This window comes from Coturnix japonica, chromosome 2, assembly GCF_054131305.1.
Source record: "Coturnix japonica strain WE chromosome 2, WE-NBRP24, whole genome shotgun sequence".
NCBI classification, from domain to species: Eukaryota; Metazoa; Chordata; class Aves; order Galliformes; family Phasianidae; genus Coturnix; species Coturnix japonica.
The window spans coordinates 11795802-11819382 of NC_140664.1; the positions used below are offsets into that span (position 1 = coordinate 11795802).

Genomic DNA, 23581 nt, shown 5'->3' on the forward strand with positions numbered 1-23581 from the left:
AACGAATGCATAGGAACATATATGCATGCATTGATAGTGATAACATGAATGCAAGTATGAACCCTATCTCAGTTATTGAAAAGCGTGTGGAAATCTGAGAGTACAACCTAAATAAAAAGGGTTTTTTTAGCCTGTACAATGAATTAAACATGGTGGTGTTTGTAAAATTGCCTGTTCCATCTGGGATGCAAGTATTTGTAAAATTGCCTGTTCCATCTGGGATGCAAGTGTTTGTAAGATTCACAATTCCATCTGGGGTGTAGATGCCAAAATTCTGACCATACCACATCTCGTAAAAGTACCAGGCAGGTGTCTCCATCAGTATCCACCTTATTAGGCTATATATCTGCACAATTCCACAACACCAAATTATGGTGTTAATAGTTGACCAATACTTTAAGAAGATCATAATTGCTTTCAATCCCTTAAACAGAGCAACTGGGATGAAGAGTGGATTCATAGCTGGCAGGCTCTGTAAAAGTCAGAGCTAGCTAGCTTTGCTCTAAGGGAGAAAGAAATCCCTTTGTTTTCTACACAAAAGTTAGATAGCAATGCTGAGAATGTGCAGCAGCCCTTAATGTTGACAATTTGTCTGGTATTTCAAGGTCATGTTCTCCGTGAGCAGCTACGGAAAGATAACACTCCCAACACTCCCGTAACGAAGCTCTTTAAGAGCAAAGAGAGAGTTGTTCTAAAAGCTAAAAAGCTCTATGCCCGCATCCTCCACCAAAAAAATCTGTCACGGGTTACTTAGATTTACCTATGCCTGTGACAGGGGAAGCCACCCCACGCCCCCCCCCCGGGGCCTGGAAAGGAGGGGGAAAAGGGGAGTGGGATAAAACAGCGACAATCTAAGGAGGAAAAACTTATTTTACTAAATATGATACCGAAATACAAGATAACACAATATAATATAATTGAGGCTAACAAATCGAACGAAACAGAGAGAGAGAGAGTCTCCGAAAACCGAGAGGCCTACTGTGAACTCTAGGCGACACGGCTGGAACGCTTCCCACTCTCCGAGAAGTTCGAGAGAAGAAGGAGGGCACTCCAGCCTGGGAACGAGATTATATAGAGTCCTGGTCCCGTGACTTATTGTTACTCCTGTTGTTCTCTGGGATATGTAGTCTTCTTCTGTGGACTGCACATTCAACAGAAGTATCCATACTTGACATGATGTTATGATGTGGAATACTGATAGCAAAATTACAAAATTACAAAACCATGACAAACGTCCAACCTAAACTTACCTTGGTGCAACTTGAGGCCATTTCCCCTCGTCCTGTCACTTGTCACCAGTGAGAAGAGACTTACCCCACTCTCACTGTAAGAACCTTTTAGGTACTGGAAGAGGGCGATAAGGTCTCCCCTCAGCCTCCTTTTCCCCAGACTAAACAGCCTCAGCTTCCTTAGCCTCTCCTCATAGGGTTGATTTTCCACGCCCTCCATAAGCCTTGTTGCCCTTCTCTGGACCTGCTCCAATACCTCCATGTCTTTCCTGTGCTGAGGTGCCCAAAACTGAACACAGTACTCAAGGTGAGGCCTCACTAATGCCGAATATAGGGGCAGGATGACTTCCCTAGTCCTGCTCACCACACCATTATACTCAAGTGGTGTTAGCCTCTCCTGCTCTCCTTTTGAGCTTCCATTCAGAGGTGTGTTGTCCCTACCCATAAGTGCTTTTAGGGTAGATTAGATAGTTAATGTTTGAGGAATATTGCGACACAGCAGAGTAGCTGTTGTTAAAAGCAGAAGCAATATCCCTTGTATCCTGTTTTGCCAAACAACTGCTAACAGAGAAAAATAAACAGTTTTCTAAAAATACCTTGAGATGAAGCTGCATTCTCTGTTGGAAAGAGGGATTGACCTTTAGAAGAATAGGAGAGTTAAAAAAAAAAAAAGCTGTGATGAGGGATAAGTTACATGCACTATAATTTTCAGTGTGGCAAGATTTACTCAGTGCAGACTCTACAAATCCAGTCCAATTTTAATCCTCAACCTCTGTTTGTGTAATAGGTTCCCGAGGCTATTAACGCCAGCCTTTTACCTTTTACCACGTCCTGTAAAAATAAAATTATACCCATAATACCGTGACAGCCCTTACAAAAATGTGCCATTAGACAATTATATTGCAACACAACAACTCTGGAGACTGCAAAGAAGTATTTCTCTTACAGCCTAATGGTTGTATCAATGGCATTTTCAACGCAGTTGGTTACTGAGAAAGAAAAGAACATGATGATACCATATGTAAAATAGCGTATTTTGAAGTATTGATTTCTGAGTCTGGCTGTGACAAGAATGCTTGAGTTACAAGTGAAATCCTTGTAAGAACTGTACTTGAAACAAATCCATGTTTGAAAAGGTTTCTTCTATCAATCCTCTTCTCTCCCACTCTCATATAAGTGTCTGTTTTATTTTGGTTATTTTAAGACAGGAAATGTTTTGACACTGGAGTTTTAACTATAAGAAATTATAGGGCTGATTAAAAAAGGTTCTTGCATTCCCTTCCCCCAGATCCTTCGATTCTGAAGATTTATTTCCATCTGCAAAATTACCCTCTGTTTAACCGGACAGTAATTGATAGTGCACGTCAAGATAATTAGTCTAACTAGTCTCCTAAACCCCAAACCCCACTGCTACCTTTAAGCTCTGCATTGTCTATACTGTAACATAAATAAAAGCTTTAGCAAAGGACTGAAAAAAAATAGCCAACTGTTAGTGCGGGAGCCTCCCTGCCCTCTCCGCAGGGTTTCCTCTTCTCATTTTTAATGAGGCCTGTATTAGTTGTCATTTGTACCTTCCCTGATGAATAGTTTGAAAGAAAAGCTTTCTCTGTGCACAGCAAAATTTGTGCCAAGTTGCTGACCTTTGCTTTTGCTAAGACCTCATTTGAGTCTCAGTCCCAAGCCCAAACATATTGTTGGATCAATCATGTTGATTTTTGGCTCTGATAGTAATGCACCGCTAATGAGTTGTGTGGTGTACATATTAACCTCAGACCTGGCAGCACTAATGCCAAGCACGTAGCAGAATCACGCTGGGGATTCGGAAAAGACATACAGTGCAGGCATCTTAATAGAGGCAGACAATTAAAAACAGTATCACAGGTTCACTGCTTGTGGGATGTAGGATTTAATCAAAGCAGGAAAAGCAAACCATCTTTTGTCTGTTTGGAAAAAAAAAAATCTCAACATCATAAAGGTGCTTTATGAACTGTGAAATAGAGAGGAAAGCCTGAATGTTTAAGCAGCAAGATAAGTATTTTACTACCAAAAGAGAATCTACTTTGGGGAACAGCCATTGAATAACACTAGATTTAATCTTGCTGGAGATTGCCATGTAATGATTGTCATGGCATTTCAAGGAATTTGGAAGCAATGCTGTAAGTTTTGGATTACCAACTGCATGACGTTATTTAGCAATACTTCAGCAAAGTCCCTATATCCTTACAAGTAAAAGTTCCTAAAACCAAGTGTTGAATTCCCAGAAACAGCCAGCACTGCTGATTTTGAAAGCAGCTGTTTCTGATCACTGACAAAAGTAACACTTCCGTCAAGGGAACAGATTTTGATCTCTTTTTATGATTATAAATCTAGGGAGAGACAATACGTTGCTAATCAACAATGTGGAAAGATGGACAAAAATCTCAGCGTGCACAGTACCCTTCTCCTGTCTCATATCCTTACTTTTAGGATTAGGAAAGGAAGAATTGTACAGTGGATGCATAAAAAAGAAACATTTTCAGTTTTGATATAAGTCCTAAACAGCCAGCTGCAGGTGACAGGGAAACAAGGACGGAATAAATGTGATTTCTGGAGGCCGCACACAGGTTATGGGCCCTTCTTTATGCAATAAAAACTAACCAATAAAGCCAAAGAAACATTACTGCTTGAAACAAAAAGTCAAGTGAAATGAATGAAAAAAACTAAAGTACATAGAGATGCAATCTTTGATGTTCCTATTAGGCTTTGGATGAAGCAGTACCAAGTCCTGGCGGAAAGTGTGCATGAGGGAAGAAAAGTAGTAACGCAACCACATGAAGCATTGGGAATGTACCCTGTCAGATGAACCATATGCATAGAGAAACTGGGTGCTGCTGTAACATCTCATGGCAGAACCTGTTGGAATGACGCTGGATTGCTTTCTGGTGCTACCACATTGTATGAAAGTAATGCAGTTTTATCAGAGGTGTTGTACCTGAGTCTGAGAAATAAGCACAGAATAGGATCCATGGAAAAAAATGCACAGTCCATTGTAGACTTTTTCTTGCTGAAAATGTCACACAAAATCATGTTTTGTGCTATAATAGTCATAATAATAGTTATGTGTTTTCTAATGCGCTTGTGCTGGCACTTTTTATTAATGCACAGCTTAGTCTTATTTCAGTATAGGGGATGAGAAGAGTCAGAAGGTGAAAAATGGCAGTACTTAGATGGCACACTGTTGAGTGAGCTCTCTCTCCAGTAGGTGAAGTAGGGCAGTCTGACCTGATGAGTGGCAACTCTAAGCCATTTTATAATTCTATGATTAATAAAATCAATGTGCAAAAAGGCAAAGAGGCCGTTTATTCATCTGTCTACCGGAAGAAAAGTGTGTGTGGGTGCTCAGAACTGCTGTTCCTAATGCAGTATTGTTCGTTGAAGGCAAATGGACTTACCAGAGGTTTGCTCAGATGTTATTTGGATTCCCTGAAATTTGGGTTCTCATACAGTAGTGGTAGCCTGACTGGATGGGAAACACCTGGGTTTTAATCACTAGACACTAAAGACTGTCAGCCACAGGGAGGATTCCTGAGACACAGTGTGAGCACATGGTGTTTTTGTTAGGGCTTTTTTTCATTTATGCTTTTCTATTGAGCAGAGACTGCTGTGCGTGCTTGCAGTTACTGATCTTGTACTAAAAATAGCTGCAGACATTGGCCAGAGTGGGCTTCCGATGTGTAATAATGGATACAACTGCTTTTGTGTGCTTTATGCTAGAAATGTCAGTGATGTTTATGGAAACAGCTCTAAAAAGTTCACTTTGAGGAGAGGCCTGCTATGGAAATAGAAGATTACCCTTTGTTTATGGAATGAAAAGAGTAAATCAATATGAGAAGAAGCATTTTGTGGTATTCTCTCTGGCCTCATCTCCTGTCGTCCCATGTGCGAGGCGCTGCTCAGGGCCCTTTGGGAAGGAAATGAATTAGAACTTTATGTTTAAATGCAACTTTGTTCATTCCCCTTAAAAGCTGTCCTTTTATTCTGTGTCCCTTGGATCTTCTAATCATAGTGTTATAGAGTCCATTAATACACTCCAACCTAAAATTTCAAAATGGAGATGTAAATTTGCAGGCCCCAATCTGCAGCCAGATGTTAACGAGGCCCAAGGAAATGGTAGAGCTGGCCGAAGCTGTTGGTAGCAGTTACTACAAAGTAGAGCAGCACTGAGAGGAACTATGCAGCTGCACATGATGGTTTGGGAACCTTTTATGTGATGTTATGTCTTGAGGCCCCCTACTTCCATCTTTTGTGGGAGAGTTGATTATTGAGGATAAGGTGCCACATTGTTTGCTTCTCCTTTTGTTGTTGCAAGAGTTTGAAGTAAAAAAGATGTCTTGGTGGGGACTGCCGTGGAGGCTATGAAACTATCCAAAACTTGAAGGCCATCGTGCAAGATTGCAACATGAATAGTACTGCTAGAAACAGAGCCTGCTCCAAATTCAAACTGTGTGAGCAGAGAGGGAATGTGGAATCATGCATTAGTCTCTGTGTTTCTACTGTGATTTTTGTGTCTGTGGGGAATTAAACCAAATAGATGAGTGTAGAAGGAGGAATGTAGGTTGGGGTAGGGAAGAGTGAGGCAGCATCAGAAGAAAGTGTGAGCATTGGTAAGGTGGAGCTGAGCTAATAGAATCCTGCAGGGTGCCTATGGGATGTGCTGCAGAGACCATGGGACATACATAGGTGTACCAAGTATTCAATGGTCTGGGTGGTGTTGGAGCAATCCACTATTGGAAGGGATAAGACCAGCTTCCTCAGAACCCCTTATAACCTTAGAAGATTGATTCTTTGCAGCTGCAAGGAGATTTCAAAGAGGGGAATTTTAGCTTCTCTGTGTTCTTTCACTTCAGATTGGACACAAGGGGCTGTTAGTGCTCATCGAAGGTCATGTACATATCAGTTTCCATTAGCCTGGATACCGTTGAGAAAAACTTCAGTCTCAACTCACTTTAAATAATTTTTAACAGCTGCTTGGATAGTTGCAAGCACAAGCAGAAGGAATGAGTTGAGGTTATAGGATAGCATCCAAGTGTGTGAACAGTTCTGAAAAACATTTATGAGGAATCAACCACTAAATGATAGATGTTACACACCTGTACCCCTCAGTGGACCTGAAGAGGGTTTCAGCATTAAAGGTCTTGGCATCAGAAGCATTGCAGGCTACTCTACTGGAAAAGTGGAGTACAAGAATACCAGTCTCAGAGGTAACATAGATCACAGATTGCTTCTGTACAGGGGAAGCAAATAGTCACCATGTCCTGTGCCTGCCCCAGAGATCATCAGTTTGGTTCCCAGGTTCAGCAGCAGTGAAGGCTGTGGGTATGTGCAGATAACAGCAAAAGGAGTTCATCCCTGATCTCTCTCCCTTCTTCGATTGATCTGCTGTTCCCCTGATCTGTTTGTCCCCTGAAATTCCCCACAGCTGATTTTCCCTTCTGATTTTGTCTGAGTTGTCTGAGGAGGCTTGTTGTCTGAGGTTGTACTTATGAATAAATGATGCTTTTAAAGAGGTGCTGCTTATATCCATGAAAATGTGTAATAGCCAGCCTGATTTCCATCTGATGTAATTTAGGAGTAAATCTTTTGACATCAATAGAATGGAATGGGTATAAATATAATTGAAGTCAGGTCCTAGATTTTTAAGGTTAAGCCCAGAAAATGCTGCAATCTATTCTCCTTTCTTTTCTCTTTCAAGCCTACCCACAAATATAAATGTCTTAATTGGGACTCGGTCTATTTCTGCTCTGTTTAATCAAAGATCTATCAGTAAAGAATTTTTATGAGATGAAAAGGTGAAGTCCTTCTGACCCCCCTACCTATCTTTAGAAAATCTCATTGGCTGCTGTTTCTGAAAAAACCTCGGCAGCAGTTCTTTTTTCCACTGGTCAGTTATGTTAAGCAGCGTATCTGTAGCCGTGTTTAGTTCTGAACACAAACAGGCAGAAATGAAAGCTTTTTGGCATGCAAAGAATATGATTTCTAGCTCATTCTCACAGAATGTTGTTAATTGATAGATTGTTTTCTGACAAATAGTTAATTGTGCCTGGCTATTTTCCATATGGCTAAAGGAAGTAAGTCAACAAGGGCACGGCAGTTAAAATCACAGAAATGTTGGTATTAAACCACGGGTATGATATCCAGTCCAATTTGCTGTACTTTTAAAAGGAGTTCTGTAAGTATTAGCATGTGACAGCATCACTGCAGTACATAGTTTCCAGGGGGGCTTGAGCACTTTTATACTGGTGTTATCATCTGAGTTACTGTTTGTATCAATGTATATAAGAAGGCTAGCACAAACTGAAAAAGAAGCCTCAATTAAACTATGAAGATTAATCTTCATAGTAGCAATAAAGATGGAATGAATAATTTTACAAAAATTCTCTGTGTCTTCAGTGCAAATACATTTCTAATGCTGAGGATGGAATCAGAAGAAGAAGTAATGGGTAATATTCATACTTGTTTATCCTCTTGGGCTTTGCACTTTGCTGTAGCAGCAGAAGTGATACTAGATCTCCACAGTTTGTGTTACACTCAGACAGTTCTTAGTGTAAGTGGCTGGCATTTGCTGGCTGGGGTGATTTATTAGCCTGCAGCAGGAAACATTCTTCCACTGATAAAATCAGTAGGATCTTGAGATTGTGTATCTCTTGTGCCAAAAAGCATTTTTCTCTTCAGATATGTGATGTGTTTGTAAAGAGATAGAAAAGTCTAGTGCAGGTTGCAGGAAGTTCTTTATTTCATTAAGTTAGATGTTTCAGGAATCCTTAGTTCTAAGGAGATGACCTGTAGCGTGTTATCTGTTTATACTGACTTTGGGAATTAACTTTATTCCTCTAAAGTATTTATTATAAAGAAATGTTCAGTTCTCAATAGAATTGTCCTATGAGTAATTACTTTCTATGATTTTAGCAAAAATACGAAACACTGTGAATTAAAAGCAGATAAAGAGCATTAGCTTTCAAAATTGCGTAGCTTATAGCATGTAATTTGCTGATATTTGAAGGATTTGGGTCTGTAGATTGATGGCCCTAATTGTCTATCTTTTAGTAATCTCGATGAAATAACATGGCACAGCACTAAATCCATTTGTCCTGTGTGGCTAATTTAAAGCTCGGCATAGATAACTGCCAAGTAGAGGGTTCTTTATGTTTGTCTTGTTCATATGGCTCTGTTGAATATTCATGTTCCCTATTAACACATGCCCTTCAACATTTGCTGCGTTTTATCACAGACTGTAGCTTAATTAAACAAGTTTTTTGCCACAAACTTCAGGGCTGTGATTTTGTCAGGTCTTCTAATATAAGCAGTATCAGGTCTGGGAAGGGGATACTGGAGGGCTGGAAAATGGCAGCTCACATCTTGACTGTAGCTCTAAGACTCCTAGCTTGAGTCCCTTTACCAAAGGGATAGGTCATCTACTTGGAACAGAGAGATTTTGTGAAAGCTGAGCTCTCATTTTTATTGTAGGTTCCTGGCCGCAACAAAAAGCTTGAAACTATGGAATGTCAGCAAAACAAAATGGCTCGATGGATCAGCAAAAATTAAAAATGTATTTCAAATACCAAGCAAACCTCAGACTGATTTTCAGGCCACACTTAGTATCCCTATGGGAGCTTTGGCTGACTAGAGTCAGTAATACTGGTTTACCATTAAAGCTGTTTTGCCATTTATTTTTGCAGCATTTATTTTTGCAGAATTAGCCATATGTGTGCATTTCTTCATGCGCCAGATACATAGTGATGACAGCTATTGAGTAAGTCACAGGACCCAGTGGCAAACTGCAGTTGTCCTCTAGATCTGATCTTTCTCTCCATCATTCTTCCCACTTGGCTATTTCTTCTCCTGAAATTACTTTGGGAGGGTTAGGGTAATGACCATATTGAAATAAGAGTTTTCTGTTAGTCTTCAAGACTATAGTGACATCTGCACACACCTGCAGTATTCACAGGATCACAATACCACGCGCTCCAGCATGGGTAACAAATTCCTAATGGTGAAACTTAATGCACAGTACAACAGAGTAACTAAACTCCAATGTTGTCCTGGTTAATTGGATATTAAATGATGTAACTGTTCGTTCCCTGCGTCTACTGGAGTCCTGGGATCCACCAGTATTGAGATCTACCATGCAGGCCTACAGATGGTCTCCAGCTCTCCCTATCGGCTGCCAAGGTGTGGCCAACTGGAAACTTAATTGGTAGAAGAGTTCTCTTGGAGCCCAGCTAGGATTTGGGGGGGGAAATATCTTCTTGCCTGTCAGAAGCTTTTGACTTTTAATAAAGAAATTCTAATGAAAATTAACGTTTTTTTCTTCCCCAGCAAGAAAGCAGATCTGATCTGTGAGGTTTTTAAGTAGTTTGTGAAGGTCTGTGATTGTTCTGGCACAAACACAGGTATTCTGTTTTTATCCATTTAATACAAGGATATGGACTCTGCTAATTGAATGGCATTGAAAATGATGGCCAGGTAAATAAATAATTCATTAAGATAAAGAAATAAAGACAAAGGTATCAGCTTTGTGTTCACAGGTCTTTACTTAGGCATCTAAATAAGTAGCTTCGGATTCTAAATTATGACTAATTTTCACCAAGTTTTCCAGAAGCTTTTGGCCTCTGCATTGTTTCAAAATAAGCTAAATTATTAAGGGTTCTGTATTTTTTTTTTCTTTTAAAATAATGCTTTCAATCAAAATTCCAGTTGATGAAGCTTATAGCATATAGATTTTCCTTCTTTTTTAAAGATAATGCATTTCTGTGCCAGACACGTTGTGAATTCACTCATGTGCTTGAGGTCAATACTTGCAGTGCAGTCCATCAGTGTTACTGAATATTGATCAATGACACAATAGACTGAAATGACACAGTATTCTGGACTGTCCTTGAGACAGCATAGTAACAATGACAGAGAAACATCTTGTTCTTTCTGTATTGCTGTCTTACTTATTTTTTTTCTTCCAGCACTTGTGATTTATAATGACCCTTGAGTGAAGTAGTTGAATCTGTCAGTCTGGGAGAGGTATCAGTCATGAAAGGTCATCATTTCTGAGTCTGAATATTAGAAAAAAACAACATGATAGAGAATGGCATAAAACATTTTCTGGGACAGATTTCAGTCACTGCGGTTTTAATGTAGACATAGATGATTACCTGTCCTTCACCAAACAGACACTGTAATCTTTTCAAATGACATTTTACATGTTTGAACCGTCATTAAAAAATGCAAGCAGCTTTCAAATCAAAACTCCATTTCCTGCTTTTGCATTTGACTGCTGTTGACAAGTGTTCTTGAGTGGATCATTAGAAATCCAAGCACATTCATTCAATTGAAAGGTAAAATGAGTATATCTTTTGAGATAATGGGTATTATTGCTACTTTATCCTAATCTAGCACCTACTTGATCAGATGAAGGCAGAATCAATTGTAAATTAACGATCTTTGAAGACAGTGAGTTGAAACTGTGGTGTCTTTAAATCGATTCTGCACCTGTGCAGTTACCATTATAGCCCACTGATGAGGATGAACTACCTCATAAAACACTGCAGCTTGACTTGAACAGAAAAATCTGCCCACAGTTAAACTGCTGTGTAGCGTATCAGATAATAATGTTTGCTCTTAGTATCCTCGACTGTACCTGGAGGAAGCTGCACTAAATAACAGTATCCATTCTTGAGCAGTTACGCAGGAGATGTGGTAGATCCTCCAAATCTCCACATCTTTTTTCTTGCCTCTACTTGAAAGCCATTCACAAGTATGATTCCTTTCTCTTGGGGCTGATCCTGGTATATGAAATGATTCCATGGACTAGAGAAAAAGATGCAGAAACTTTTCTTCTGATTTCTAAGGCAAGTCTGGAGGAAGAAGGCTGCTCCATTTTCAGGATAAGTAGTAGTTTTTCCCCAGTACTAGGATTATTGTGCTGTGGATCCAGACATTATATTGTAGACAACACAGTTGCTCATATGCCCCAGACATGAGATGTCTTAGAGGTACAGCCCATCCCACATATTGATGATAGTTGTAGGCAGCTATCATCAACCTTTCAATGATATTTTCATGAAGGATGCAGGCTTACAGACACCATCATTTGCAGCCTGAAGAGTGCAGACATCCCAGATTTAAGACACATGTACTCAAGAAACATGAGCACACAACAGCTGCCAAGTTATTTGCTAATAGCAAACATCTCAAGTGATCTGTAAGGTCCCTTCCAACCTAAGTCATTCTATGATTCTATGATTCTACGATCTTCGCTTTTACTCTGAACCTGTGGTGGAAGCATTCTAGATTAGAGAGATAGCTGCTTGAAATCCAGGTCCTAGCTGGCCAGGAAGGTGTGTGTTATTGCCTGCAGTTTTGCATTGGTTTCAGCTCTAATATAGCAGCTTTGTGCTCACTCTTCAGACTTTCCATTCACTTGTTCAATCGGTATAACTGATAAGAAAAGCCAAAGGTTAATTGTGTTTTCTTGCCTAATACTCCATTTTCCTAGGTCTCTTTTATAAACAGTACTTAAAATATGGCCACTTCAAGCACAGGTTTTCTCTCTGTCAAACTGGCCTTGAAAGTCAGTTGAACTATAGTTAGCCTGTCCTCTATCTCTTTATCAGCCTCTGTTTCTAGTTCCAGCTGGGCTTGTTCTGACCTTCCCACCTGTCTAGCTTAACATTTATCTTCTGTGCTTTTGTGTTACAGGTTGGGCAAGTTTTTCTTGCCACAGCCCTTGGGTGATGAAATATCCTTTTCCCTTCCCTACTCTCCCAAGCCAATTTCTGTAAAACAATACAATGGGGAAGATAAGTAGTAAAGTGCAGATTTTTCTTCAGAAGTCATTTAGGTCAACACTGTCTTTTAGGGAGTGGAGCTTTGGTGTTTGCAATGCTTTTCCATCATAGCCCTAGTAAATTACCATTACATAAATTCAGAATTTCTCTCAGTCATCTTGTGGTCTGAAGAAGTCATTATAGAGGAAAATATCTTATACACAGAAAACACAAGAATGCTTTTGGAAACATAAAAAAGCTTCTTTCATCTGACATGAAAGTGAGTCAGTGTCTTGAACAAAGGATGATCCATTTACCATATCTGTGCTCTCTGCCTGTTGCTCTGCCCTGCGTGTATTCTTGACATCATCTCACTGAAAATGAGTTCATATGGACATTCAAATCTGCCGGCTGTGTCTTGTCATTTTAAAGGACATCTAGAAGAAGTTCAGTCTTGAACAAATCTGTCTCATGAATGGATATAGTTTTCGTTTTCATCAGTGCCATAGCCGTTGCTGCAGGTGCGCCCCAGTTTGCACTGGGGATAGCATGAGGGTTGGGATCAGTGTGGTCCTCATGCTGCTCTGGCTGTTCATACAGCATCAGAGCCAAACATATACATCACTCAGTATCTCCCTGGTGCTCAAAGGATGCAATGTTGTGCCCTTTGTGGGATTTTTTTTGTGTGCAGTAACTGTAATCCAAATCTGATAACATAAAAAGACACCTTTGATCTGTCACTAAGGTCAGAGAAAGAAAAGTACAAAACCAGTCATATTTTCATTAACTTTCTTCCTTTTTTTCTTTTTTCTTTAAAAACAAAAAAAACCAAAACCATTCATATTATTTCCAGGTTGTTCACATCCCTGAGTCTCACATCCCTGAACCTGAACCTCTAGGTAGAAACTAGGGGAGTGGACTCCCCACCAGTATAAGGGCAGCTCATGAGAGTTAATGTGTACAAGTCCATGGGGCTGGATGACATGTACCCCAGAGATCTACATAATGTTGTTACCAAGCCACTGTCTGTTGTATTTGAAAAGTTCTGGCTGTCACTTGAGGTCCCTGTGGACTGGAAGAAGGGAAACATCACTCTTATTTACAAGAAAGGGAGGAAAGAGGACCCAGGGAACTACAGGCCAGTTTGCCCCACCACCTTGCCTGGGAACATCATGGATCAGATCCTTCTGGAAGACGTATCAAGGCATATGAGGGTTGAGTGGGTGATCGAAGACAGGAGGGAGACCTCATTGTGGACTGCCAGTGTTTAAATGGAGTTTGTAAACAGGAGAAGAATCAACTTTTTACCAGTGTAGATAGTGATAGGACATGGGGAAATAGGTTTAAACTAAAGGAGGGGAGGTTTGGATTAGATGTCAGGGAAGTTTTTTACTGAAAGGTTTCTGAGGTTCTATAACAAGGCTGTGAATGCCCTGTCCCTGTAGGTGTTTAAGGTGAGGTTGGATGGGACCCTGGGCAGTCTAATCTGTGGCAGGGAGGTTGGAACTTAATGATCCTTGAGGTGCTTTCCAAACCAAGCTGTGATTCTGTGATTTCCTGTTTAAAACTACTAAGTACCTATCTTATCTGTGTATGTGGTGTGGGAGGTGTTGATATCCCCTGCCTTTGGCTGTTGCTTGCACCCACACTTGCACTGAAAATTGCCTCCCATCAAATGAGCTTGCAGAAGTAAAAGCATTATTGCATATGGTGCTGTTGGCATGTTGTATTTTTGCCTTGCTGCTGTTCATCTTGGAAAAATACTTTGCAGTCCCAGCTGTTATTTTCAAGAACTGCTAACAAGGTTTCCTTAAGAGAATCAAATTTATTCTGAACATGGACGTAGTCCTTCATCAAAAGACCATGAAATGGCAAGAAATACGTAGCAGAACATATCCCAGTCTGTATCTAAGCTGACTTCTGGGCATTGAGATATATTTAGTGAAGGGAGGCCTGAAAACGGCAAGAAAGATGTTTCAGAAAATTCTTTCCACATTGCTCCTCCCGTGCAGTGTGTGCAGGGCTATTTTAGCTTCTGGATTTGAAGGATGCAGGGGAGGGGAAAGGGTATTAAAACACTAAGTGTGAAGTTGCTACCTTGCAGTTCTCTGAAAGGGCACGTTTAGAATACCTGCTGCAGTGGAGTCTGCTGGCAATATATAATTTGTTTATTAAATAAAGAATGTGATTGAAATGTCCCTTTTGAGTTAATGAAAATGTAAAACAGCTTTCCAGAAAAGACTAAGGCCTCTAATGTGATTTTTCTGCAAATCTCATAGATTAAAGGTATTCTTTCATCTAGTCCTGACAGCCTGAAGAAGATGAGAAACTGAAATTCAAAGGAAACACTTACAAAAGGGAGACCTGGTAGATGAAAATGCAAAGGTCCAAACTGTTTCTAAAAGGACATATCTCCAGTGAACTGCCTGTTGGAAACAGATCATTTATACTGACTTTGCATTGGAAGCCTGTGGCAGAGAGAGGACATAAATGTGGATCTCCTTTGATATGATACCAGACTCAGCTCCGCTAAGCTGAGCTGGCCATGGACATGGGCACTGGTACCTGTTGTTGCCATAACAGTATGGCTCGGAGCAGCATGGAGCTGTGTCAGGGGAGGGTCAGATGTGGGTTAGGGACAGGGTCTGCCCTGGAGTGCAGCGGGCTGGGAATGGGCTGCCCAGGGCCTGAGCTGCTGGAGTTCAGGGAGCATCTGGATGATGTTCTCAGACACAGGATCTGATTTTTGGTGGTCCTTTGTGGAGCCAGGAGTTGGACTCAGTAATCCTTATGAAATTCCAACTTAGGTTATTCTGTGATTCTAAGAATTTTACTACAAGTGACAGAATTCTGCCAAGCTTTGCCAGCCCTAATCATCATCTAAAAGCATGCATTTAAAATGTGTCTCAAGTAATACTTAAATATACTCTTAGAGATCTATTTCATGTGACGATATGTCAGATTTTATATCCTTACTATTAGAACAGATCCTTCCCTTTGCTGTCAATAAGCAGCATGCTTTCTCCTCTTGTTTTGAAATTTATTATTTTACTCATGCTTGATATGACCCTGTTGCTTGATCTGGATTAATTTCCCATGCTGATTTGTTCTGAATGTGCCCTGTAGGCTAATGTTGCATTTGCAGACTTTGTTCTTACTTTGTAAAATTTGCTGTTACCATCTGCAGGACAAAATGTTCTCTTTGACACCTTACAGAAGTGCCGACTGCCTGACGAACAGCACAGCATCAGCTGTTAGAACCTGATGCAAACCCCTTTGAAATCAGTGAACAGTAATGCAATTCAAGGTTTTTTGGGAAAGGCAATATCCCTTATTAGATCAGCTGTTACACTTGGATAAAACAGACACGCTTTCAGATGCACAAAACATTCAGGTTTGAAATAGCAGCAGTATTGCTTACAACAGCTTTCCTTACGAATGAGACAGCTATCATACCAGCAAGGTTTATAAAAATGTGATTAAAAGTGCATGCATCCCAGGGCTCTTCTCTTGCATAGTGCTTCTTGTAGGCAAACAATGTTCTCCTTTCTCCCTGAGACCCACCCCCTTTGGAGGGCCATGAAGATGTTCAGAGGGCTGGAGCACCTCAACGAGGGAAGGCTGAAGGAGTTGAGTCTTGTTCAACTTGGAGAAGAAAAAGCTCCAGGGAGATCTCATTGCAGCCTTCTAGTACTTGAAGGGGGCTTATTGGGAAGGAGACCAACCTTTTTCTTGGGCAGATAGTAATAGGATGAGGAAAATGGTTTTAAATTAAAAGAATAGAGATTTAAATTGGGTGTTTGGAGTAAATTCTGTACTCAGAGGATGGTGAGGCATTGGCACAGCTGCCCAGGGAAGCTGTGGTTGCCCCATCCCTGATGACGTTCAGGGCCAGGTTGGATGGGGCCCTAGGCAGCCTGAGCTGGTGGGGGGCAGCTCTCCCCACAGCAGAGGGTTAGAGCTGGATGAGCTGTAAGGTCCCTTCCAACCCAAGCCATTCAGAGATTCCTGTTGTATGCTTTACAAGGAGAGGTTGGATCAGATCACATCAGTCAGAGTTGAGGACAAGCCTTCAATTCCTTAAGGCAGAGGAACTTCTCCAGAGTCACCGTGCCATTGAGAAGGACAAAAGCCAAGCTGTGGGTTTTGCTGTGCAGGTTGTAAATGCAGCATCCACTCATTTCTCAGATAGAATACCTGGCTCCCGATATTTACATGTGTCCAGCAAACAGTTGTGTGAATAGATGGCAAAATGAGTTGTATTCCCTTTCTTGTGGTTGGTTTACTGAGAGTAGAGTTTCCCAGCCATTCTGGAGTTACAGTTGTCTGACCAGCCACTTAATGACAGAACCAGCATTGGAAAATAATGCACAGGTGGGATAGTTCTGTGAGGAAAGCTTTAAGCAGCTTCCCAAAGTCTTTGGATTGTTTGTGGTCATAGAATTTAAAAAAAAAAAAAGACAGAGAGAAAAAATAAAAGAAGTAACATCCCATCCTCTGTCCATTTGCTTTACTTTTTAAAATGACATAAGCCAAGAATCCTTGGCTTAAGCTTAAGATCTGCCTTGGATTTTAATTTTCTTGTGTGGAGCTTTCCTGCAGCTGGCTTGAAATCCACTAAAAGTTCAGAAATGCATTGGAATTTGTCTTCATGTAAAACGAGAATGTTTCAAATATGCTTCTCAGTCTGAAGCTATCATATAAAGCACATGGTACTTCTGGATCTGAAAATCACCACATCGTGGTGTGTCGTTCCCAGCCCAGCCAATCTTTGATTTATCTCTTATGTGGAAAAGATAATTTGTTTTCTGTAGCAAATGATGTACCCAGTTACACAGATCCGTGCCAAATAAGGTTGGCATGAAGCATAAAACACATGTTAGACAGCTGCTTCTCTTTGCTGGACAAAGTTTTAATTGAGGAGTCACATAGACAACCAGATTCTCTGGAGAGTCTCATAATTTGTTTAATTTTCTTTAATACACAGCCAAGGTGTTTTGGTTTTAGATTGTGGGTTTTAGATTGTGAGCTTGTTTCTGTGTAATGTGATGTCTTTTCTTGTCTGTGAACTAAAAGAAAAGTGATTAATTTGTCTGTGAAAGCCAAGACCCTTTTGTGTTCCCATCTATTTTAAGACACCAGATTAAACTAAGTTAAAACCAGAATCCTCACAGTGTGTGGCCATGTGGACAACCACATGCCTGAGCTGCAAAACAGAATTCCACATCTGGACTTTGCAGCTGGTAAAGGGCTTTGATGTCCCATTTATTAGACATTGTCTACAGATGGGTTTGAAATGTGGATGCAAATCCATCTCTGAGTCAATGCTTTAGATCAACCCTATGCTATAAACTGACATCTGTAAAACCATGGTGAACGAAAGCAATGAAAACATGAGCTACAGAGGAAAGAAGCAAACCCATCTGCTCCCAAAGCAGTATTTTTTTACTACCTGTCATTGTTAAATAATAGTGATGTTGCAGGGTTTTTTTTTAGTAGTTTTGAACCCAGAAACAACATTAGTAGTGTCTAGCGCTCAGGTTAATGTGGCAGCTGGACATGAATGGTATCCCTTGTAAATGTGCATTTAAGGTCCTTTCATGCATACCACAGCTAAATAACAACCAGCTCTGTCTCAGTGTTCTTCTACTACTGCCTTTATGGAGCAGCCTGTAATGAGTGAAGGCTGCAAAGAGGTTTGGAATGGTATTGTCAACAAGAGCAGCAGATTTCATCATGCTTTACTCCATTTCTATTTCATCTAGCTGTAAGTTCACGTTGGAGATGTCAAAGTGCCTAAGAGAAACTCTCACTCACTGTCTTGCCCAAGGCTTCAGATGTTCATGTTGTCAGGCTTTGCACCATGGCAGCTTTGTTTGATTTCATTGAAATGTTCCTCCTTTTCAGGTTCCAGGAGACAACGAGAAACACTGGAAGCCGGTGTTGGTGGTCTTGACAGAGAAGGACCTCTTAATATACGAGAGCATGCCACGGATGAAGGAGGCTTGGTTCAGCCCTCTGCACACCTACCCTCTCCTAGCCACCAGGTACCTGTGCTTTTTGATTACAGCTACAAAAGCATTGAGAATGGCTGATCAGCCAAGATCCTGTATAGCAACTGTACATCTGTAGATCACATCTAAAATGCCATGGCTTGGAAATGAGATTCTTCTTGAATGGGGAAATGTGTTAAGCATAACTGTTCCTCCTCGCTTTTCCTTCACTTCAAGCTCTGGCCAAAGCTGATTGCTAGAATCACACTGCAAAGGTAATCGATGCAATAGTTTGGCGCAGATTGGAAGTGCTGAAATAGTTGAGAGTTTGATCTCCTGAGATTCCTATCTCAGCATGCAGACCTAAGGAATCCGCAGAAGCATTCACATTTCCAGCTACTTCTCCAGGCTGACAAATGGGAAATTGTTGCCTTGTTTTGAACACGCTGATGTGGAAGTACTATATCCATGATATAGGGCTCCTGAGGTCTCACACGTATGATAAGATAATTTCAGTATGATTTGTGTTCTAGCTCTAGGAAATCTTGGATTTTTCAGTTTAAAGTGGTGAACTTGAAAGACGCATTCTTGAATTGAGGCTGGAAATAACCATCTGCAATGTTTCGGATCTATCGACCAACACTAATTCAGATTGAGTTTTCCCATGGTTGTCTTTATACAGTGGAAACTGTCTGTGCTTCTTGATGTGAGTCTTAATCATATTTCTCTGCCAGTGCGGTCAAAGGGCTTGAGAAAGAGCTGCTGCTGCATTGTTTTGGCTTTGCTACAGGCCACTATTATACTACTTTCAATGAGTTCTCTTTCAGAAGAGCTGATAGCGCATTGCCAAAAGCAGTGGGTCTCTTACTGTGCTCTCATTAGTTAATTTTTGTTCTCAGTCTCTTCATTCCCTTTCTAAATGAGCTGAGACTTTACTATCAAACCATCGTTTGTTTGTTTTTTAAAGTTGCATTTGGTAAATTAATGGTTGTTTTGTGCTGATCAACCTACCCATGATGGCGCTTTCAAACTGATGGGAAGCCGAGTTCTGATTTACCATCTTTTACCTTAAAACAAGGTGAGAGCCCAGTGCTTTGCAGTTTGCAGACTGCTGCGCCTGGTGGCATTGAATGTTGACAATTCCAGTGAAATTTGTCAAACCCAATTGACGCTGAAAACTAGGTAAGGTGTTGGAGCAGGAGGTTGTGTCTGGGTGCGTCACTGGACTTTGATGTGATGTTGAATGGCACGTGGTGTTGTGTTACCACATGGTAATTACACCTCTGTGAGAATGTGCCAATGCCAGCAGTGATTTATTGCTCCTCCTGTTACAACATCATGCCTTGCCAATGTGTGTTTAGCCCAGCAGGAAGGGAGTACTGGATAGCGTTAGTGTGAGGTGGTTGGAACTGAGTTTGTAAATAGGAATATATCTGCATACCTCTCTGCTCTTCTTTCAAACTGCTGGAGAATCATCACGTGGATCGTGAGTCTTGCATGAGGGGAAGAAACACCAGGAATTCCCTGGGAGTGGTGCTTCAGTGGTACATGGCTGCTGCCCGCTATGGGCCACAGAGGATGGGGGTTGTTCAGCTGAACCTGTTTCTTTATGAGTTCCCCACTTTGTTTTATAGAGTGTAAGTTATCTGACCACATTCCTTCTGCCCCAAAACAAGCTTTGCTGCTTTTCATGGAAACCACCAGCAGAACATAGTGCAGCTCCTCCCTATTCCTTCAGGGTGTCATCTGCCAGCAGATCTTGGTCCTCTTCTTTAAAGTGGCAGAAGATCCTACCTGTGGTCAGCACAGCTGAGACACAATGATTACCCCAACCTCCAGCCCCTCCTGCTGGCTGGACCCAGGTGGCTGCTGATAAAAGCCCGAGCATGTCCTTAGTGAGTCACAGGTGTGAGGCAATCACTAATTTATAAATTTCAGCTTGCAGTAAAAGGCATTTCAGCAAAGTCAATTTACTGTGGTGGATCATCCTTCTGCCAGGAGCAAAGTGTTCTTTGCCATCAGGAGATTAGGGCTACAACTCCATGGCCTTCTGACCTTCACACAATGGTGGAGCTGCCCAGATCTCATGATAACTCCTTAGAATTCCAGTATAATGAGTCCTGCACATGTACCTGTCCTACTGCTCTGTCACTGCTAGGAAACACCTGTGCCTTGTTTTGCTGGTCTATTCTTTTAATCAGCCCCCGATTGGCTTGAGGTTGCCGGCCAGCTCACCCTTCCCCTACCTGCCCACACATTATCATGTGTATCTTCATGCAATCTCATATTGAGCATCTCCAGGGATGGGACATCCGCAGCTTCTCTGGGCAGCCTGTTCCTATGCCTCACCATTTTCATAGTAAAGAATTTCTTTGTTATGTCTAATTTAAATCTCCCCTCTTTCTCCATCTTTCTTATAAGTGCTTTTTAAGTATTAAAAAGCTGCAGTGAGGTCTCCCCAGAGCCTTCTCATTTCCAGGCTGAACAAGTCCAGCTCCTGCAACCTGTCTTTATAAGGAGAGGTTCTCCAGCCCTCTGATCATCTTCATGACCTTCCTCTGGACTTGCTCCAACAGCTCTGTTTTTTTCTTATGCTGAAGGTCTTTCTTGGAAATAGGGAATACTTAGGAAAACTTTCTTAATATGCCAATAGTTTTCAAGTATTCACAGGTGGAACACAGAGGCCAAGGCAGCGTGTTCTCTGGATCTGTGGTGGACAGAATGGGATGGGCTGTATTTAAGGCAGAGGAGGTTCTTCAAAGATTCAGTGTGCAGGTGAAGCACTTGATTAGATTCTCTAGAATAAAGTGTACGGTCCTCAGTACTGGGGCTGAAAAGGATGGATGACAGTGCCAGGAGTGTGCTGACACACACACAGCATCCAGCGCACTGTCTGCAATCTAACAAACAGGTGAAAAGGTAACAGAAATACCAAAGACAACATCTAGAACTGAGGCGCAATCTGATAAATACATGCAAATACTTGAATCTTCAAGGCTTGCAATAACTGATAGATTCCCTAAGTCATTACACCTACTTTTGTGGATGCTTTTGATTAAAACCCTGCAGGATTCTGATTTTATGTGCTGTCACACCAGGTACTTACACCAAGAAAATACACATAGTTTGCTGCCAGTATTGACTGCTGTGTTCATGCTCAGTTGATTGTTTTTTCATCCCTTCTGTGCATTGATCAGTGCAATTGAGAACTTTTCACCTGGAAAGTTTGCAGACCACATGTTGTAATCTTGGCTGCTCCCATCTTTCAGATTTTTATGAGTCTTTGGGAAAGCATTTTTGCTTAGCTAATGCATATTTGAAAAGCTGCTGAAACTGGAAAACTTCAGTGCCAGATACTGCACAGAGTCATGCTTAATCTACCCGAGACTTAATGAGGAGAGAAAATTGAGAAGTGGTAGAAGGATTACAAACTTATAGTATTTCAATAAGCAGAATTTCAACAAGCAGAATTTCAGCGTGCCCTTTCTGTTTGTTGATAAGTTTGCCTTCAACCTACGGGTGCTATTAAGATCTAAAAATATTTTCTAGGCAGCTCTGTATAGAATATAAATAATAGCTCGTATAAAGCTGAGATCTGGAGATTTAAATTGTTCCTTTAGGTCTCTGCACCAGGAGGAACAGCAGCTGGCTCATAGCCTTGACTCCAAGGACCTTTTAGTCATAATCTGTTTCCATGTTTCCTTATGCCTGATGAAGGAATAACAGTGCCTCCCTACAACATGGGAATGGGGGCTTAAGCCTTTCCATCTGAAATATCTGCAATCAAATTGCGTTATGTATCAGCTAAGAAAGACAAGCACATGTTACACTCTGGTCAAAGATCAAGTATCTCAAGTAACTATTGTGCAAATCTGAGTTCTGTAACCAGAAAATATTAGAACAGTTTGATGCTTGATGCCAGTATAGATTGAAAACATTTGGTGATTATGAGCACAGGGCAGTCTGGGTGACTTACCTACATAAATACAACTTTTTATATGAACAACCAATCGTTAGAAACATTATGACTGCTGAAAAGTATCTGAGAGTATTGGAGTATTTCACAGCCCAGAAAGCCAAATGTATCCTGAGCTGCACCAAAAGAAGCACTACTGAATGTGCAGAGGTCTCAAAAGGAGACAGCTGTCCATGAGTGGGTTTGAAATAGTCAGTTAAGGGTTAAGGAGTGGTTTCAACCTAAGAAAGGTCAGATTATAGTGGTGTGTATGCTCTTGTAGCACAGCTTCCCGAGATCAGTCTCCAATGAGCAGCTGAACACTTGCTGTGAATGTCAGTCTTGGTTTCAATATCATTTTGAAGAGGCCGCTGGATTTTGCTGTGTTGCAGCAAATGTTTGAAATTCTCATAGCCTTGCAGTGCAGTGTAGGTCCTGCAGAGTCTCCCCTGTCGTGCTGTACTGCACACATCTTGTACAGCGCACCTGCAGAGACTAATGCCAAAAAGGTCTTCAGAGCCCAAAGAGACAAGGGAACAATTAGAGAACATTAGCAGGTGCCCTGCTGGCTCCCTAGGGCATGCAGAGAGCAGCCCACACCATGAGCAACCTGCTGTGCCCTCTGGCAGCTCTGCAGCTCTGGGTGGGAGCACTCAGGAACACCTGTGAGGAGCTGTGTACATCCAGGCTAGTGGTGCTGCAGGAATACCAGCAAACATTCCCCTGCCTGTTTGTGCAGTTAGTTTGGGATAATGTGAGTGAGAAGGCTGCAAGAGAATGGCTCCTGTCTCTATTCTATTCATATTCTGGAAAGCTGATTGCAATGGATAATGCATGAAGACCTGGGAATTTGGGGTGTTTTTGAAAGGAAATAAAACCTTTGAACCATCTGTGATGCATTCAGTACCTGAAGTAGTAAAGAATAATTTTTAGCACAGCTCTTGAAGCCTGTACAAAGGAGCTGTATCTGTAACAACAAACTGCACCTCGCCTCCCGGCCCTCCTGGTGGTGGGTGATGGAGGAGGAGGCTCAGAATGCACAGAAATTCACAGGCTCCTGAGTGTGAGCAAACTTGAAATGGGGGGATGCCTGCTGGGTACAATGCAGATCCCAGCAATCAACATGGACTGCCAGGGAGTTTGGGTAACATTCAAATGTCTTATGGTTAACATTCCAGTAACTGAAAAGATGATGTTGTTGCTGTTCTTTTCTTTTTGCCTTTCTTTTTCCTATTAAAACAGCTACTTTATGATGCCACCTAACCTTCCAGATGTGATACAATAATCTGAGGGCAAACAGTATTCAGTAGATAATGCATAAAGCCTAATGTTCCATGCTCCAGCTTATGTTCTGCTGCCGTGTTACGTACGTATTTTATGGTCTCTTACAAATATATTGTTTGCCTACAGAAAAGCTGGCACAGGGTAGAAATTAAGTTTTCAGAAGGATTTCTCAGGTCCCATTTTGTGGCTCTTCTTATGGCTGGTGCTTGGAGCTCACAGTATGAGGAACTTCTCTATTTCATTACTCTCAGCTGAATCGGCGCCATATCCTGTATTCACAGTCCCATTCTTCTGTGGGAAAAAGCCACAAGGATAGACTTTAAC

The 23581-nt window shown here is 41.3% G+C and overlaps 1 protein-coding gene across 1 annotated transcript in view; it reads left to right on the top strand.

Moving 5' to 3' along the window:
- Window positions 1-23581, top strand: part of SNTB1 (syntrophin beta 1) — a 108068-nt gene that overhangs the window by 78478 nt on the left and 6009 nt on the right. The window contains exon 4 of the mRNA XM_015856228.3: window positions 17933-18072. Coding sequence (XP_015711714.2) covers window positions 17933-18072 — 140 coding nt within the window. The remainder of the gene's footprint in view (window positions 1-17932; window positions 18073-23581) is intronic.